The 20,927-nt window shown below is 34.9% G+C and overlaps 1 protein-coding gene and 1 non-coding gene across 2 annotated transcripts; one reads left to right on the top strand and one right to left on the bottom strand.

Moving 5' to 3' along the window:
- The first annotated feature begins 15 nt into the window (after positions 1 to 15).
- On the top strand, positions 16 to 87 carry trnap-agg (transfer RNA proline (anticodon AGG)). The gene has a single exon. It is a non-coding gene; the product is annotated as a tRNA-Pro (tRNA).
- Positions 88 to 2,953: 2,866 nt separating this feature from the next.
- LOC107656370 (Krueppel-like factor 3) lies at positions 2,954 to 18,536 on the bottom strand. Its single transcript, XM_016444183.1, has 7 exons — positions 18,308 to 18,536; positions 11,413 to 11,464; positions 9,919 to 10,326; positions 8,869 to 8,998; positions 6,257 to 6,398; positions 4,393 to 4,541; positions 2,954 to 3,742 (listed from the first exon to the last, which is right to left on the bottom strand). Exons 2-7 carry the CDS (start codon positions 11,443 to 11,445, stop codon positions 3,561 to 3,563), a joined length of 1,044 nt encoding a protein of 347 aa, XP_016299669.1. The 5' UTR covers positions 11,446 to 11,464; positions 18,308 to 18,536; the 3' UTR covers positions 2,954 to 3,560.
- Between the last annotated feature and the right edge of the window lie 2,391 nt (positions 18,537 to 20,927).

Below are 20,927 nucleotides of genomic sequence, written 5' to 3'. Positions count from 1 at the left end.
TTGGTTCGCTCAATTGGCTCGTTGGTCTAGGAGTATGATTCTCGCTTAGGGTGCGAGAGGTCCCGGGTTCAAATCCCGGACGAGCCCTGGGTTTTGATGAACGCAACAGGTCGGAAATATGATATTAACATTATAAATTACTTCAGAACTGTGGAAATCCTGGAGCCAGTTGCATAAACTTAGTTATTATGTTAAGAACAACTAGCAGGTACCCTAATGAGTCTTGTTTTTCAGATTCAAATTAGGCCAATCTAGGTTTTTATATATCTGACCAGTTATGACCAGTCTTAAAGAAAAAAAAAAAGATTATATAACTTGTTAGCCTATAGTCTAAACATTTTATGCAGCTGGCCACTGAACATCTAAATTTGTCAAGCAATTAGGTTGCCAATTAGGTTAGGCTAAATTAAAAATCAAACACAATGTCAACACATTTATACAAAATATTCACCATAAAAAGTTTATTGAATGATACATATTTAAATCTATATAATACAAAAAGTGTCTGAACAATTTGTATTAAATTCACAGTCTGATATAATGACACAGCATAATATTCCCTTTGAACTGTGAAAATATAAGTAATTTAGAAAAGACAGAAGATTCACATCTTTATAAAAACATATAATATTTGTTTTGGATTAAAAATATATCATAATCATGCTTTCTATAAATTGCCCATTCAGTCATTCCATTAAAAAACATATATATATATATATTAATATTTCCATTATCCTATATGATTAGTTAATATCTTTGATGTGTTGATGAACGCAACAGGTCGGAAATATGATATTAACATTATAAATTACTTCAGAACTGTGGAAATCCTGGAGCCAGTTGCATAAACTTAGTTATTATGTTAAGAACAACTAGCAGGTACCCTAATGAGTCTTGTTTTTCAGATTCAAATTAGGCCAATCTAGGTTTTTATATATCTGACCAGTTATGACCAGTCTTAAAGAAAAAAAAAAGATTATATAACTTGTTAGCCTATAGTCTAAACATTTTATGCAGCTGGCCACTGAACATCTAAATTTGTCAAGCAATTAGGTTGCCAATTAGGTTAGGCTAAATTAAAAATCAAACACAATGTCAACACATTTATACAAAATATTCACCATAAAAAGTTTATTGAATGATACATATTTAAATCTATATAATACAAAAAGTGTCTGAACAATTTGTATTAAATTCACAGTCTGATATAATGACACAGCATAATATTCCCTTTGAACTGTGAAAATATAAGTAATTTAGAAAAGACAGAAGATTCACATCTTTATAAAAACATATAATATTTGTTTTGGATTAAAAATATATCATAATCATGCTTTCTATAAATTGCCCATTCAGTCATTCCATTAAAAAAAAACACACACATATATATATATATATTAATATTTCCATTATCCTATATGATTAGTTAATATCTGTGATGTGTACAGCTTTGCTGTGGTTTATACATCAGACCAAGAAACAAATGCTTCATCCTTTTTCTTTCTTTGACTCATCTCAATTGTTTCATTAAGGACTTTTTCCGTTCTTATGTAAGCTCCCCCTTGTTCTTTTCCTCCTTCAAAATGTTCTTCAAAATTGTCCTTCAGTTGAGAAGAGAAAAACAGAAACCATTCTATTACAAACTGTTGAACTGCTAAGAAAGAGAAAAATATGGAGATAAAGCCCAAAGCTTAAAGCTATTCATGGGCTCCCATTTACAGATATCTGCCATTTCAAATCTATTTTAAAGTGCACTGTTTCCGTTTACACATTGCCCTTTACAAACATTTGTTCACGAAAAAATGATTTGCAAAACCTACAAACAGAAAAACAAGAGTACACTCGTCCCTGCATATATCCATAATTATATAACAAATATTTCACAAACAAAGTGTTAACAGTAAGACAATGTTACCCATAACCTAGATGAACTCACTCTAATAAAATAATGCCCCTTATTGAATGGTTCACATTTATCACATTTCTCCACCTAAACACCCCTCAGTGAAATAATATTTTACCCTTTTGAGCCTTGGACACTGGATTTGATCAAATACAACACGACACAACAAAATGTTTAGGATTATATGAATATTCATGATTACAGAAATTATTCAAATATGAATAACGGTGAGATTTAGCAAAATTAAGCTTTCTTTAAGTCCTTGCAACTAACATGTATGCGCTGGATGATCAAGTGTTCAATTTTCAGACCAGCCTATTAACATTTAAGACACCGTTTTGACCTCTCACACTTTCTACCTGTATTTTTAAAATGTATGTATAGGGTCAAATCATTACTATTATTTCATTACTAAATTGTAAATTGTGCATGTGCAAAGTTGCAAGAACTTACACAGTACATAGTACTTACGGTAATAAACTACAGTATTAATTCATGATTACAATTAATAAAACATGCCAATGTTTTACTAGGTCAGGTGCTCGAAAGCTACTTTTGGAACCAAAAACTTTTTGTCAAAATGTAACTCTTTTAAGAGTCAAAAAAGATCCGTTTACACCTAGGACGATAACTATAACGATAAAGATATAGTTCTAAATGTAAAAGAACAGAGTCCACAAATATAACAATAACGCTACAGAGAAACAATATTGTTTAAATTTGTTTCAGCTTATGATTTCTACAATCGCTGACAGCCAAACACAATCCATTCTTCTTTAAAGATCTTGATCTTGAGCATTTAAAGTGGCAGATGACTGCGATGCATGCTTATAATAAACAGAACATTATTGTGCATTGGTGTGGACACTGTTATAGCTATGGTATCTAGTTATCTTTATAGTTATCATTCTTGGTGTGAACTGACTGACCCAATTCAAACAATCTCAGAAAATACATGAGCTTTAAATCAGCTTTGGTCCTTACACTGAAACATGAAACACACATGCTGAATGCATATACAGGATCTGCGTATACACATTCATGTTTCCAAATAACATACAAAAAGAGAAAAATACATTCACATTGTGCAGGTTTGACCCGAGTTGCATCTTAAAACAACATTAAAAGTGTGAAACTGTCAGAGTTGTGTTTGTGTATATGTGTGTGTGACTGGCTACTGACTGTCAGTATATCATCTATCTATCTATCTATCTAGATATAGATACATAACTGTAAATGTATTATGCTTGTTTGTGTAGTGCTGTAACTGCACAATGGGCCCTCTGACCTGCAGAGGGCAAAACAACGAGAGAGACGTGTATAGAAAGATAATGGAGAGAGAGAGTGCTTGATATAAAAAAAAAGACTTGGCATTCAATTTTGTTTATATAAGGGTCATATCCACAGCACTACTCTCCATGTCCATAGTAATGGTGACAAAATCCACTTGGATACTAATTCTTTTCATGAAGTATGAGCTAGCCATCGTATGAGCCATCAACTCCATTCTTTTCTTCTATTACACAGCGTTTCCTGAACTGGAAGGGGATGGGAAACACAAAACGGCACTTGGCGTCACTGAAGATGAAGCTCCCGTTGAGCAACGGCTTAATCGAAGGTGCAATTTCTGCTCCGTTCACGTGTTGCAGTATTGAGCTCACACCAGCATGTGGCGCTTCTTGTGCAGGGAGAGGTGATCGGAGCGAGAGAAGGTGCGATCACAGTCAGGGCACTGGAACGGCTTTACACCCGTGTGCTTCCGAAAGTGACGGGTCAGCTCATCGGAGCGGGCAAACTTCCACGTACAGCCTTCCCACATGCACTTATAAGGCTTTTCTCCTAAATGGTCACACAAAGAGAAAGAAGAGCATTTAGAAGAGTGTTTAGCCTATTCATCCGCATGAACAGTATCAGAGTAAGAGTATGAGCATTTTCATCTTTATATGGGTCAATAATAAGTAGAATAAGAAGATAAAAAATTATTTGATGATAAAAACATATGAAACAGTTAGAAATCATTTAGCATTTAGAAATCTTTTGTAACATTATAAATGTATTTACTGTCATTTTTGATCAATTTAATGTGTCCTTGCTGAACGAGGACAAATAAATAAATCCACCAAACTTTTAAATGATAGTGTATCACGGTTTCCACAAAATATAATCATTGATAATAAAAAAAAAGTCTTTATTGAGCAGCAAATCAGCATATTAGAATGATTTCTGAAGGATCATGTGACACTGAAGACTGAAGTAAAGGCTGCTGAAAATTCAGCTTTGCATCACAGGAATAAAGTAGTAATAAAAAAGCTGTTTAACAATATTTTTGATCAAATAAATGTAGCTTTGGTGAGCATAAAAGACTTTTCTTTTTCTTTTTTCATAAACACAAGATGTTTTCCCAACAAAAAGATTGAAAAAAAAAAAAAGAGTGTCACATAATGAATTGTGTGCATTAACAAATGTCTTTGCATATATAGCCCATTCACCTGTGTGTGTGCGTCTATGAGCTTTCAGGTGGGAGCTTTTGGTATAGACTTTATTGCAGCCATTGAAGTCACAGCGATGAATTCGACGCTTCTTCAGTGGATCTGGAGACTCTAGCTTTCGACGTACAATCACTGAGTGTGTGTTTCCCCTGTTAAAGACAAAAAAAAATGAGTGTTCGTGGTGCACCTCTTGCTTTAACCACCAGGGGTCAGAAGCATTACATACAATCTACCTCAAAGCAGCGCATGACACTGTTTTGTTTTAAAGGGGTCATATGATGCTTTTTTAAAGATGGGCGTGGCAGAGTCTTAACTTTGATAAAGAATATCTCTTTGGTTTTGAGACTTTAGTCTTTGTAACTTCAGGGATCTTATCGATGCACAATCAGCTTGTAACACTCCAAAGAGAAAGGAAAACTTGAAATCGCATCATATGACCCCTTTAAGTTATCTGAGTATTGTAAGTATTTATGACCTTAGCTCCACATTAGATTTTGTTTAATTACAGTACACTTTTTTGGTGCTGTACCATTCTTCATTTATGATTTTTATTAGCAGTGCTTGTTTGCAAAAGGAAAAATCCTTATGCTCACACTTAGGCCTTAACCACAAGGAACTAAAGTGGGCAACTCATTCTGCACCGTTTGTGCTACGGACATGAATAATACATCTAATTGTGCAGCTTGTTGAGTTAAGGCTGGCACTTTTCTAAGTGACTGGACTTACAATTTCCGACTTGCAGACAATAAACCAGTTGAAAAAACTCCCATGCATTTACTGAACAGGAACACCTTTTACTGTAAGTTCCTGCCTAAATACACCCTATTATTAAATACTTCTCTCTCTTTCTCTCTCATCTCACCATTAAACCCCTCCATACACCTTACCCTCCCTTTCTGTTTCAGCTACATATTTTCAGTCTTTGTCTACAATGTCACGTATTCTCCCACTTTCTACCATTTGTGCCTAAAAGTAGCTGTTTTTTGGCACCGCACCCAATATAAAATGATCATTCTACTTTTCTCCTCCCTTCCTTTCTAAATCAAACGCTTTCTCCTCCCTTCCTCATAAACATTGCTCCTTTCTCTGTATTTCACCACTTTTTTTTCCTTTTAGTCACACAGTATGTCCATAGCCAATGACACCAAATCCACTGGAATACATCACACACACACATCCACTGTAAAAGTGCACTAAAACACGCACAAAATAAGATGTCTACACAAACTCTCAGCCATGCGCTTGTATGCGCTCAAGCACAGATACGTTCCTACCCCATGAGGGTTTGAAAATACTTGGAGACACACTGTCTCTGAAATGCATGCTGGGGGATTTTATCAGACACGCAGCAAGAGACATCAGATACAGAAATATATGCTTTACACCACACATACATACACACACACACATATACTTGTTTGACTGAAAGAGAACTGTAGGCCAAATGTACTTTAAATGACAGATGATAGATAGATAGATAGATAGATAGATAGATAGATAGATAGATAGATAGATACTATGTGTACAGTATGAGTAGCATTGGTTTCTGTGCCTAATTACAGGTTTCTATATGGAATCCAGTAGGGTTTTTTTTACAAACAGATGTACAGTGAGAAAAAGTATGTAAAAACATGCGACACAACCCATTAAAGTGACAAGCTGTGACCTGTCTCACAAAGAAACACACAGTCACATGCAAATACACAATCTCATCTCATTTAACCAACTTGTTCTTATTTGTAAGATAGCATTTTTTAATGAACTTGCATGCACAAGTGTTAGCTGTGCTCATACAAAATAAAATAAATGGTGATAATGAAGAACAAATTGAGCATATGCGTGTGTTTGAGGGCTCAGTACTCACCCATAACTCGGTGGGACAGTAATGACGGGTGAGGTTATTTCCTGGCTGTGGGAATCCTGAGCGTGTTCAGGGTGGAGCTCGGATTTGATTGGCTTGAGGAGCTCATGATTGTCTGGGGGATTCTCTGACTTCATTATAGAGACTGAAGACAAGAGAAAGGAGACAAATCAATCAACCATGCAAAGAAAATATGTAAGGCTATATTATTGCAACTGTCACCCATCTACTCATCGGTAGAGAGTGAGAGCATGTGTTTGGCAATGTGTTGTTTGCTTAATATGCATATGTGAATAATGTGCCTGTGTGGATAATACGTTACAATTAAGGTACATTAATAATCATGTACTAATACATAATTTAATGCTTACTTCAACATGAACTCAGGATTAGCTAATCGAGTGCAGGAGTAATATGGATTCATGCATATTTCTGCATAAGGATGGCACTTTCAGTGCATGATAATTAATATTTTAGATAATGATTTGCAAGTGCATCATTGTTATGATCTTACTTCAAGATGCACGTCATTACTAACTCATCCTTAAAGGGATAGTTCACCTAAAAATGAAAATTCTGTCATCAATTACTCACCATCATGTCATTCTAAACCTATAAGACCTTCGTTCATCTTCGGAACAGAAAATTAAGAAATTTTTTATGAAATCCGAGAGCTTTCTGACTCTTTTCATAGACAGCAATGGAACTACCACGTTCAAAGCCGAGAAAGGTAGCAAGGACATAAAATAGTCCATGTGACATCAGTGGTTCAACCTTAATTTTATGAAGCTATGAGAATACTTTTTGTGTGCAAAGAAAACAAAATAATGACTTTATTCAACAATTTCATCTCTTACTTCTGTGCACGTTCACAACAGTACCACGATGCATGCATGGTACTGTCGTGAACGCGTGTCGAACATCTATCAAGCAACTATCAAACATACTAACAGGTAGTTACTGCCGTTATTCATGCATGAATCCATATGACTCCAGTTGTACTGTAGTTAAGGATAACACTTGATTGATTCACTATTCATGAGTTCATGTTGAAGTAAGTATTAATTCTATGGCGTTATTTTAATGACAAATGTCGAGAGCGCATTATTGTAGCGCGAAAGCACATAAATATAATACGCGAGCGCGAATCTCTCCGCACGCATGTACAATTAAATTTTTTTAATATCAGATTTCAAAGATGGATCTGTAATTTCTTTACAATTTAATACTACTAGTCATAATAATCAAACATTAGATATCAATCGGGTACTTGGATGATTTGGAAATAACCTAGTTTAACAGTTTGGTCAAACCTCTCTGAACGATTTATCTAAACACAGACAAAAAAGCATATGAAGTTCTTGTGATCATATAGCCTATGTATTGTGTACTTGGATTGATTTTATATATATATATATATATATATATATTCCCTAAACCGATACTTAAGATTTGGAGACCAAATATAACACTATAATGAATTTCTCATATTTGTCATACACTACATTATATTCTGTGTTTAATGCATTTACAGACAATGTAATTACATGTAACTTTCATATAACGGTATATTCACTGTTTTAGAGGAGAGTTTTAAAAAAAAATAAACTCCCAATAAATGTCCAAACAGTGATTCTATCAGAACATGTATTGTGTTATATCTTGCATCATTTATGTCTATTTTTGCATTTGATGTTGATTTGATAGGAATTGTTACTATTGCCATCATACCAACTGAGAATTTATTGCAATTTTTTAAAATTCAGTTGAGGTATCTGACATATGATGACATAACATTGATCTTTTATATGAAGTCTTTAGAGCCATAGACTATAATATGTTGTTTTTATATGTTGTTATTGATAAATTGCTCAGAGATCAACCAGGACAGAGGTTATATGTACAAATCATCCAAGCACCCAATTCCTGGCCATTTCTATAGGCTACATTTCATTAACATTGCTAAATATTATTAAACTGGAAAGAATTTAAAGATCCATCTTTGATTGTCAAAAGAATTACGGGTTCACTTCCCTCCCAGCCAATTAGATTTCACACGTTTTCATCGATCAGTCGTGGAGGTCTGATTGGTTAAAGCTTTATTATATAGCACCTTTTAAAACTGTGTTTACAAAGTACTATACAGAGAGATGCATATGTGCATTCACAGAAAAGAACAAAAAACAAACATAAAAGAGATAAAGTGGGCCTAGTAAAACAATTTTAAAAAATCAAGGAAAGGCCCTGAACAAATCTGTTTTGAGACTACTTTTTAAAAGTGCATAATAACTTTTGACAACATTTAATTCAGGTGTGATAAGAATTAATATCTGCATGAGCATAGAGAGATTTGCGAGTGCACAGGACACAGTTTGAGCGCGCACACTTTGAGCTACAGGAGAGACACGTTTTAAGTGTCCGGTCTTGAGCGAGAGCAAAGGAAATCCGCGTGCGTGCGGGGAGATTTGCGCTTGCGTATTATATTTATGTGCTTTCGCGCTACAATAATGCGCTCCCGACATTTGTCATTAAAATAACACCATATAATTCAGGTATTAGTACCTTTATTGTAAAGTGTTATCCCTGTGTGTGATACAGAATGTTATTCTGCTTACACTGCTTGTGGTTAGCAGGATCCTCAGGTGTGACGGGTGAAATCATGATGGAGGGAGACAGGTGTAGTGGAGGGTAGAGCACAGGTAACGTCTGCAGCATAGAAAGCACTGGTACAATAGGTGTCAAAACCTGCATCAGAAAAACAAACACAGATGGATTACGACACAAGACATGTCAGTTGGTCTCTAAGTTTTAATAATATTAAGCAACAAAACTGTTTTCAACATTCATAATAATAAGAAATGTTTCTTGAGCACCAAATCAGCATATTAAAATGATTTCTGAAGGATCAAGTGACACTGACAGCTACTTTGCCATTATAGGAATAAATTACTCTTAAAATATATTGAAATACAAAAAAATTCAATTGTAATAATATTTCATAATATTACTGTGTTTTACTGTATTTTGATTAAATATTTGCAGTCTTGGTGAGCATACAGTAAAAAAAAAACTTTATTTGATGAACAAATGTTTTTCAAGTATTAAAGCAGCACTATGTAACTTTTTCTGTGTAAAAAATTTGCCAAATGTATATAATGAGCGAGTACATCATGAATTCATCTTCCAAACCGCGTTTTTGTCTTATTCCGAATCACTACGGAAAACACTTATAATAAGTACGTATATTTGGACTATTGTAGCCTGGTTGGGTCGTCACCGCTGCGCTCCGGTTGGAATGTTCTTCCACGGGATGTGTGCAGTTCTGTTTATTAACCGCTAGAGCGCCAAAAGTTACATAGTGCTGCTTTAATAAGCAGTAAAGCACTGTCATTAAAATATTTAATAACAATAATAACAATAATAAAATCTATTTAAATCAGAAATGAAAAATAAGCTTATAATAAAAGACGTGTACTGAAGTGACTGTGCATAAAAAGGGTCATACAGTATGTGACCTAACTAATAAGACTAGAAATAAACACCATGTTTTCTGCCCATGTACACTGGATTACCATGTAAACACCATTGAATTGGAAAATGGTAATCAGTCAGTACCATGGTATCACCACAGTACATTTTTTGTAAGGCATCACCACTATTCTTACCGAAGGAATAGGAAGGCCAAGTGGTGGGGTCAGCTGCCTTGTCTGAGATGACCCGAAAGTGCTTCCTGTTATAGAGCCTGAGCCGGAGCCGGGGCGAGGACGTGACACCGGACTGGAGATCTCATAAGGCGATGGTGGAGTGGCTCTGGGAGATGACGATGCCAGAGATGATGAAGGCGATGAAACGGAGGATCTTTTGCTGACGGATAAATCGACAGGTTCGTTCTGGGAGTGATGGACATCCTGGGACAGAGGGTGTGTGTGATGGGGGCTCATGTAGGAGTAGGGTTCTTGGTAGTAGTGAGGGGAGTATAGGTGAGATGTGGAAGTAGGGACCATGGAAGGAGATAATACGACTCCAAATGCCTCAGGAGCAGGTTTAATCAGGTAAGCTGGGTAAGTCAATGACTGAGAGAGAAAGAGAGAGAGACGTTAAACACACTGTGAACTTGCTAGCATATTTACACATTCACATGTACATAATTGCACAAGCACTCTTATAAAGCAGCTGCTCTGAGCAGCAGTTGAGTCTGGGGACAATAAACCGACAAAAAGACTAACTTTGAACGACTGAGTATGAGCCAAATTCGACTTCCCACCCCATATAAACTCCTAACCTAATAAGAAAGGAATGCATGTCCATCTACAGCTAGAGGAAGAGAGAAAAAAGAGCAAGTACAAGATGAGTTTTAGAGATAGATTTTGTAAGAGCCTAATAATATACTCGTGCGATTCAAAAATATCCTTATTAGTCTCTATAAATGTGTCTTGTGTTATTATAAAGAATTGAAAGATTGCACATGGATACTGCACTTAAACAAACAAACCGATGTCCCAATAAGACCAGGGTGCTCAGATGGCCATTGTGTGTTAGTTGGTAAGGCAGGTTTGTTATTGGAAACGGAAAGTGAAGCATTGTTTTCTTTAAAATCACATAAACCTGATGCAAAGAACTAGACAAGTATCAGGAAGGTGGAGGAACATTTCAGATTAGTCCAAAACAACTTCTTTTGGCTTTAATCAGGTTACACGCCATATTGAATTTAACAAGGCTGTGAGGGACACAATGTCACGCACTTTATAAAGGTTCTAGATCGTGTCAACTCACTTCAAAACTGTTCTATGGAGTTTTGTCTACTAAGTGTTTTTTTTTCAGAAAGACATTTCGTCAGCTGAACAATTGGTTTGTTGTTATACAACAGTACAATCCAATGAAAGCACTGTACTATCCCTCACAGCCTCGTTTTCATTCCTGTCAAAAATTAAATATGGCACTACCCTGACTAATGTCTGTACACTAAAAAAATATGATGTAAAAACAATAGAAAGATAGTAGTAGAAAGACTGAAACAAGTATTTTCTTATAAAACTTTGAAACTTCAACAAATATTTTTTTTGCAGTGTAGAAGGGATCTCTGCAACACCTCCCATCATACCAACCTTTTCTTTACAACTAATTTATTTGAGAGTATTTACCCTAAAAACTGTACTCACCATGTCTGGCTTTATTGGGTCACACCTGAGCATGGCTGCTGCCGCTGGAATTCTGGGAAATACAGAGAACAAACATTAGTATATCAGTTAGTAACAGATAAGTCCCGCATTAGAGACATGTCGTGAGCCATCAGGAAGTCATTCTTCATTCCAAGCACACAGAAGCAGAGAAGCATGCTGATGCTTCAGAGGTGCTGAAACACTAATCACTTAAAGTACAGGGGAGGTTAGAATGCCCAGGGCGATGAACGCTGTTTGTGTGTGGCTGTACATAAGATTGCAATACTATTAGAGAGCTTTTTCCACCTGACCCACTTACCCAGTGGTCTTGGGAAACAGAAAGGCCACATTATAGTATTGCAACTAAATGCTACTATTTCAACCGTAGATAATGATTCATTCCCTGATCTTAGGGAGTTACTTCAACAGGGGCTTTTTGTCTCAGCTGTTTTTTTTATTACATAACTGATAACATTCCTCCTTTGTGTTAAATGGTAAATTATGGTTACATTAAAACTTAAAATGTATTTCTTTCTTTCTTATTTATTTATATATTTATTTATTTGTTTGTTTGTTTGTTTGTTCGGTTGGTTAGGTTTTTGAAAGAAATCTCTTATGCTTATACCAAGGCTGCCTGTATTTGATCCAAAATACAGCAAAAAAAACAATTTAATATAAAATATAAAAATAAACATTTTAATATATTTAAAATTTTTATAAGATAATATATATATCTTTACTGTCCCTTTTGCTCAACTGAATGTGTCCTCGTTGAATAAAATTATTGATTTCTTAAAAATTTTGAACGGTTGTGTTTATAAATAAATACTATTTTAATTGTATATAATTAATATAAAGTATTGTAAACTATGATATCCTGACTAAAGAGTTCAACGCAATTTTATTTTGTGAAAATATATCAATTTTACAAATGAGTCAAATAAAATAAATCATTTCGCACAACTTATAACTGTCAGATCATAAATTTCAACTACAATTCAAAGTGAAAGTATTCAAAGCATGACATTAACAAAAAAGATTCAACAAATAAATATCCGCCACAGCATGCTATTAAGCCACAATACATCATTTTAGATGTGACAGAAATGTTTACATCAGAAAAATGTCAAAACTGTGATGCTTGTGTTGTTTGATACTGTGAGTGGACAAATTTAAAAAACTAGCAAGAGTGTGAAAAAGGTATTATAAGAGAGTATATTTTGTAAAAGTCAAAAAGTGTCAATAGTAGAAGAATAACACAGCTAACATGTCTACAATGCACAAAGGAAGCTTAAAGCCAAAGATGAAAGGTCTACAGCAGTACCAGCTCATCAGATATCTTAGATATGATCATGCGGTCTTACGAACACAAAAGAGACAAATATGTTTTGCTGTTTGATCTGTCTGTGTGTTTTGTTTGAGCCCACAAAGCCTGACACAAAGATGCAGGTGCTACAGTCTATAGGTACAGTACTACAGGTGCTATAGGTGCTGATCGATTTCTATTTCCAAAAGGTAATTTAAAGTAAAAATGACCTAGGACTTTATTTTCATTAGAATTCAGTGGAGTGCATGGACTCAAGGCAGGAATGGGATGTAGGACACTTCATCAGTGAGCCATGAGACGCAATGATATGTGAGTGCTTTTACAGTCCAAAGTCTGAGAGACAGAGAAAGAAAGAGAGAAAGAGAGGGGTGAATGTAAAGTCTCTTTGTACAATCATTAACCCAGGGTGGTGCTGTTAACACACACACACACACACAAAGAACAATCTATACTAGGTCCACTGAGTCCAGGTCCACTCCCAGCAAATTTAACACTCCTCAGTCCTCAGACGCACATATATAAACAGGACGACTATCACAAGAGACAATGCCGATCACACACACAGGAAAATCACTCCCATTGGCCCCAGGGTCAGGTGTGGGTTAACAAAACAACATATTGAAGTGTACACACAAACACAGACATACTCATCCAAACCTGAAACCAACAGTATAGAATTCCATACAGATAAATAGGCACACCAAAACACAAGACATGTCACAACAGATGAGTTAAACACCATTCAAGACCTCAGTTTGAATGCTTTACTAAGTGCAAGGTTTTGTAACTAGACTCTGACTTAATGTCTGTAGTGTTTTAAATGAATAGTTTAGTCAATAATGAAAGTTCTACCATCATTTATTCACCGTCATGTTAAGCCTGTATGACTTTCTTTTTCATTAAGCACAAAATTAGAAGTTTAGCAGAATGTGCAGGCTGTTCTTTTCCATACAGTGAAAGTGAGCTACCGAGCAACAAAAGGGACAAAAATGCATCATAGTCCTTTCATATTTCATTCGGAATTCCACACCTGCAACTCTCACATAGGACAAGCATTTTGAAAAATGGATGGATGGATCATATTTTGTGTTCCATGGAGAACAAAAACGAAAGTTGCATAAGTTTGGAATGGCATGAGGGTGAGTAAATAATTACAGAATTGTTATTATTGGTTGAACTAACCTCACATTTAGAAAACTGCATGAGCTGAACCCTATTTAATATTATGATGAAAATAAGGGTTGTATTTGTTAGTCAGGCTCTTGTAAGAAAGGTCTATATCTACATCACAGTTGTGGGTCAGTAAGATTTGTTTATTTTTATTTTGATGTTTCTTATGCTCATCAAAGCTGCATTTATTTTATATAGTAAAACAGTAATATTGTGAAATATTATAACTTAAAATAACTGCTTTCTATTTTAATACATTTTAAAATAAAATGTATTCTTGTGATGACAAAGATGAATCTTTTAGCAGTCATTACGCCAGTCTTCAGTGTCATATGATCCATCAGAAATCATTCTAATATGTTCATTTGGTGCTCAAGAAACACTTATTATTATTGTTGAGAACATTTTTGCTTAATATTACTTCATATTTTTGTGGAAACTGGTAAATTTATTTCAAGATACTTTGATGTCTTTACTGTCACTTTTGATCAATTTAATGCATTTTTGCTGAATAAAAGTATGAATTTCTTGGAAAAAAATAAACTGACCCCTGACTTTTAAACAGTAGTGTATAATGTGTTTTGTATACTTACAAAGCACAGCTTTTCTTTTTAACTTGTCTCCAGTAGCATCAAAGTCTGCTAAGCTCCTTCTTAGGAAATCTTAGTCAAACAAACAGTCCTTTTCCAAATAAGAGACATACATTTTTTATATATCGCCATCAGAGTTGTTGCACACGGACAGACCTCAGTAAGGAAAAGTAAACACTGTTTTGAATTTTTCTATTTGGATTTTGTCATGTTTTTCTCTTCTCTATCATAAGACAATATGATAAGGTGAACTAGAGAGAAGAGTTCAAATCTGTCACATACATTTTAATGAATAATCCAAGTGACCATATAAGATCAGTAGTTCATGCACATTATGTATAATATATGAATCAAGGTGTCATGACATTTCTAACTCTCTGATTGTATATTAACTGAAGACCTGCCAAGCATTTTAATGCAATACTGTTAACATTTAAACTTATTATAAAGTGTTGCAGAACTCAGAGTTAGTTAAAAAATCCAACGTAGCCAAAGGCACATACCAACATGATCCTGCACACATGTTCCTACAGTGTGTTTCATTTGCATAAAAATTATATTTGCATATAAGCTCTAGCACTGGTCATAAACTGAGTGACAGACTAGAAATCATGTCAATGCTGATACAATATTCAAGTTTCATTCAAGCCATCTGTACAACTACAGCAGAGCCAGTACCAGTTTCATGCCAACAATAAAAAAGTGCCAAAAGTGCAATATTAATAAAACTAAGAATAATCAAAACAAACAGACGTCAATGACAGTCCCCATTATATTAAAGTTGTTCAAAAATACAATTAAAATGCAATTCATGCAATTATGGTAAATGAATTGAATTCACCTCTTCTTTGAAGGACGTCCTTCCATGACTTTGTGATATTGTATGGTGTAACTGTCCAAGGATTGTTAAAAAATAAATAAATAACCTTTTGTATACACACACACACACACACACACACACACACACACACACACACACACACAAAAACTCCATCAATTAAACTTTACAGTCTCATAAATAAAGAGAAGTTAGTACATGCGTCACTAGATGTGTTTAGTATGGAGAGACTGGAGTGCCAACTAGCACAAGACTTCATAACACATCAAATACCAATAATTATCGTTCTCGAGCAATTAAAGTAAGGTGTTTAAATACTTAATTTTACTATAATTATAGTCTTTGTAAGTTAACTCAATCTGTTTCTATCTTCTGTCTCATACCTCTGTTATATATAATTACCTGAAAACAAAGATTCAGAAATAAAATTTATGTTTTAAAAGATCTTTTGAATCACACATTAACAGCTTTATACTGTATGTTAACAAGGTTAAAGCTCTTAAATAGTGTGGCTAAGTTTAATATTTACAAGTATCTTTAGGTTTTAGGGTCATTATTTATTATTTTTCTTGAATGCTGTGGTGTGTGTTTAACCTCAGGCGGTGTGAATGAGTAGTTGAGACTGTTTGAAGAACTTGTGGGATACCTTATAAATTACACAAGCTCTTCACTCAACATTGCAGACCGGTGAAGTAGGCAAATCCATTAAGGCATACACACACTCAAAACCACAGAATGCTAGTGTTACGCTCTAATGCAGTTTCCTAGTGGAGAGAAATGGTCCGGTTTGCTGACATGGAGAAAATGTGAAGACCAAAATTACAAAGTACAGAATCTAATAGCAAACCCATGCATGTAAAAACCAAAAACCAAACTGAACAGCACTGGTTCAATGCACACAACCACCGCTCTCAGATAACAGGTCTTCAACCAGGTGCCAGGTGTCTGAGAGATGCATGAGATCTGAGATTGAACGGGATGATCACAATGTGAAAAACTTTACAGATAGGCTTCTATCTGACTGAAAGGTAGGAACAAAGACTGAAATTTAGGCCGAAGACCAAATTTAGCAAGAAGGCCGCAGCGTGTCTGTTATTGTTTCCACAGTGAACACATAGAGAAGCTCTGCTACATGGGGGGCCATAGTTTCCCTTCTGACCTTTCCTGAAACTAAAGAAAAAGAGAAAGAGAGACATGGAGAAAGAGAGAGAGAGAGGCTGAGCATTTTAACAATGGTATGCGGCTCTGAAAATGATCCTCTTTTGTAGTGGAGTGTTTCTGTGTGTATTGCGATAAGATCAGAGTATTGATCCAAGGAAAGAGTCGTGTGAGTGGGTGGAGGGTCTAGGCATGTGTGTGTGTGTGTGCTCCCCCTAGGCAGCCTCCCCTCAAATGCTGAAAACAGGAAAAGAGGCTCCATGTGCCAGATGGAATGTCTGACGCAAACCTCAGCCTTGAAACAAAGCTCAGAATACAACAGCCTTACTGACCCTGGGGCTTTGACTATTAGTTTTACTGTATTTGATTTTTACACCAAAAACGCTATGCACATACTTACAGTAAACCTAATCTTCAAACAATCCAAAATGCACAGGCGGGATGTTCAGATTTTGAAAAGCTGAAAATCCACACACATTCTAAATGCAGGCCAAGCTGATCACAAACCAAACCAATTACTGCAAAAGCATATAAGAATTGGGCTTGAAGCCATATTAAATAATATATTAAGTTATATTTTTGCCTGTTAGAACGTGTGTTCAACAAAAACTATGTATGCCATGTACTATTTGGCCAGATTTTAATTCATTTTAATGAATAATCCAAGTGACCATATAAGATCAGTAGTTCATGCACATTATGTATAATATATGAATCAAGGTGTCATGACATTTCTAACTCTCTGATTGTATATTAACTGAAGACCTGCCAAGCATTTTAATGCAATACTGTTAACATTTAAACTTATTATAAAGTGTTGCAGAACTCAGAGTTAGTTAAAAAATCCAACGTAGCCAAAGGCACATACCAACATGATCCTGCACACATGTTCCTACAGTGTGTTTCATTTGCATAAAAATTATATTTGCATATAAGCTCTAGCACTGGTCATAAACTGAGTGACAGACTAGAAATCATGTCAATGCTGATACAATATTCAAGTTTCATTCAAGCCATCTGTACAACTACAGCAGAGCCAGTACCAGTTTCATGCCAACAATAAAAAAGTGCCAAAAGTGCAATATTAATAAAACTAAGAATAATCAAAACAAACAGACGTCAATGACAGTCCCCATTATATTAAAGTTGTTCAAAAATACAATTAAAATGCAATTCATGCAATTATGGTAAATGAATTGAATTCACCTCTTCTTTGAAGGACGTCCTTCCATGACTTTGTGATATTGTATGGTGTAACTGTCCAAGGATTGTTAAAAAATAAATAAATAACCTTTTGTATAAAAGGTATGCTGCTCAAATTAAGTTACCCCTAGAAAACGTATTAATATTAAAGAGCGAATGCATGTGTGAATGTTTATAAAACGTTTATAGAATATATATGATTAAGCTTTGTACAATCACGTATTTTCAATATTTTGAAACTTTTTACAACACTTCACTAAATTCATGTTTGCATGAAAAAAATCTGTTTCCTTTTTTGACATAAACATGAATACAAAGATGACATTTCTGAAAACTTGACGTTAAACTAGATTCTTAAAAGATTTCTTGTTGTTATAATCTCGGACATCCTTATTTGACATTTACCCATAAACATCTGTCAAAAGTAGCTATAGAAAAGTGCCGTAGATATATTGTGAAATTAAATATATTAAATATTATTTAGCCTATTTATTTAAATAAAAGATTGACTAAAATGTTATTATTCGACTAAAATAGCCTAACTACAACAGGACAGTTTGATTTAGCTTATTTTACCTCAGACTATATTTCATGAATACAGTAACTTACTTGTCAGTAAATATTCCTCAAGTGAAAAGTGCGCCGATATGAAGGACCGCAGACGACAGCAACAACCTGGATCACGATGGCATGAAACATCCAAATGACACACTTAGCATTTAGGCTGACGCTGAAAAAACTTCCCCGAGAGTTACGAAACAACTTCTTGTCCAAGTGTTTAAAGTGTCCTGAGTGAATTGAGCGTCTATCACGTGATTAGGGCCGGGCGCTCGCGGGAGGTGAGGGTGGGGATACGCTCAAGCGGAGGCAGGAGGGGGCAGAAGAGAAGAGAGAAAGGGCTGGGTGTGTGTGCCTGCCTGCCTCTCCCTCTCCGCCCTTTCCTTCCTTCTCTGTTTGTCTCTGTCTATCTCTCCCTCTTTCCCTTCCTGACAAGACACGCCTTACAGAGTTTCAAAGATCTAACAAGCTGGTTCTATAACAATGGGTGAAGAAAAATTACTTGCATAATTTACAAATCATACATTTTTATTGTTAAATGTTTGATCATGTTGGTAAAAGGTGCATAAAGCATGCTGGGGCAAAAGGGCTCATTGTAAATACCCTATTATATTCAAATAATTTCATGGTCAAAGTATGAAATAGCTAGGATTTTTTTTTTAATGTTTTTGAAATAAGTCTTTTTTTTAATGCTCACAAAGGCTGCATTTATTTGATCAAACGTATTATTACAATGTAATATTGTTAAATATTATTACAATTTAAAGAAGTGTTTTCTATTTCAATATATTTTAAAATGTAGGCTAATTTATTCCTGTTATGACACAGTCTTCAGTATCACAACGAGCCTTCAGAAATCATTCTGATATGCTGATTTGGTGCTCAGTTATTATTGATGCTCAAATATTAATAACTAAAAATGTTTTCCAATATTTTTAATGTTTTCTTTTTTCAGGATTCTCTGATGAATATAAAATTTATAAGAACATAATTTATTTAAAACAGAAATCTTTTGTAACATTTCAGATATCTTTACTGATACTTTTGATGAATTTAATGCATCGTTGCTGAAAAAAAGTTTTTTTTTTATCTTAATCACTTCAAACTTTTGTGCATTAGTGTATTACGGTTTATTATTATTACACTGCTCCATAGTGAAAGCATATTAAGACATTAAGATTGTACACCGAACTTGTCAGTCACGCAAAGGTGTGTATGTAGCCTATAGACTGATTGCTGAAGTTAATTGTATACTGGAGTTATTCCAAGTCATCAGCAACAATAACATATCGCGTACCTGATGACGCCAGCGCACTTTTACCCGGAATAATAAAGCAAACCATTCAGATTTACCAGACCTTTACCAGAATTACACTTGCCCCCAATAGGCCTACTCTCACTCTCTCACCCTCCCACATCTCCCTCTCTCTCTCTATTCCACATACACATGCAAAACCAATACTACACAACTGTGAATTTATTTATTTTTTGGCAGTTAGAGGCGTGGAAGTGGAAGTGGAACTAGCGAAACTCCACGCACACAAGTTTGTTTGTATGCATGCACAAACCCACTTTGCACGTGTGATGATTATGACTGTGATATCTATAATTTTATGACTATAATATTGTTTGTTTGTGTGTGTGGGTGGATGAGGGTGTATACACAGGTATTTTCAGGTATATTCAATATGTGTGACAGCCTGTTTTTCAGTGATTAATTAGCGAAACAATAGCGGATGGTGTCATTTCACTTGTAAATGCACAATAGAAAACGCCTTTGGCAAAATATTTTCAGGTAAGTCGAGTTAGGCAAAAATCAGTAATGGAAAAGATGCCAAAAATCCGGAAACTCTGTGCTTTCGTTTGGTTTACGCTATCAAATAAATAAAAGTAAATACTAAACACTCTTGAAATGAGTTAGCAAACTTTACAACTTCTATGAACCCAAAATAGAATGCTAAAAAATGTTTTAGAATGTTATTTAAAGCATGATCTCATGAAAGTCATGTCATCATTGACTCATCTCTTCCAGCCAATGAGAATTATCTCATGATGTCATGGAGGATAGAACATTTTCCACTTATCTTATCACATTCAGGGCTTTGTGAAAAATAAAACTGGGGTTGTCAAGAACCAGTAACAATACAATAGAATTGTCTCAACACATATTTAGAAACATATAAAAAATATTCAGTAATAATAACTATTTTTAAGTAATATTTCAACCATCTGTAGTGTCAATTCACGTAGCTGAATAAGTTTTACAGAATGTTTACAACTGGAATCCATTTATAAATCTATTAATAATTTGTACAATTTAGACATATTCCTATGCAGGCCTGAATGCACACACATGCGTATACACAAGTACATACACGTGTAGCACATATGAAACCAAACACCCACTTTATTTTTACTGTTAAACCTGCACACAGTGGAATGTACTGTTGAAACGTACAAAAAAACCCCAAGGCAGAGATAAGGTTGGAAAAAATCAGAGCTGAAAAGAAGAAAATGAGAGGCCAGAAAAAAGATAGTCAACATGACCGTATGCAAATTAACAGTGCAATATTTACTTATACATCATATTTTAATATTTACTTATACTTACTTAATTTACATTACACATTGTTTCAGGGAGCTTTACAGAAACTCTTGTATAGAAAGTTAT

This window comes from Sinocyclocheilus anshuiensis, unplaced genomic scaffold (genome assembly GCF_001515605.1).
Source record: "Sinocyclocheilus anshuiensis isolate Anshui unplaced genomic scaffold, SAMN03320099.WGS_v1.1 scaffold85, whole genome shotgun sequence".
NCBI classification, from domain to species: domain Eukaryota; kingdom Metazoa; phylum Chordata; class Actinopteri; order Cypriniformes; family Cyprinidae; genus Sinocyclocheilus; species Sinocyclocheilus anshuiensis.
This window is presented reverse-complemented; position numbering and strand designations above follow the sequence as displayed.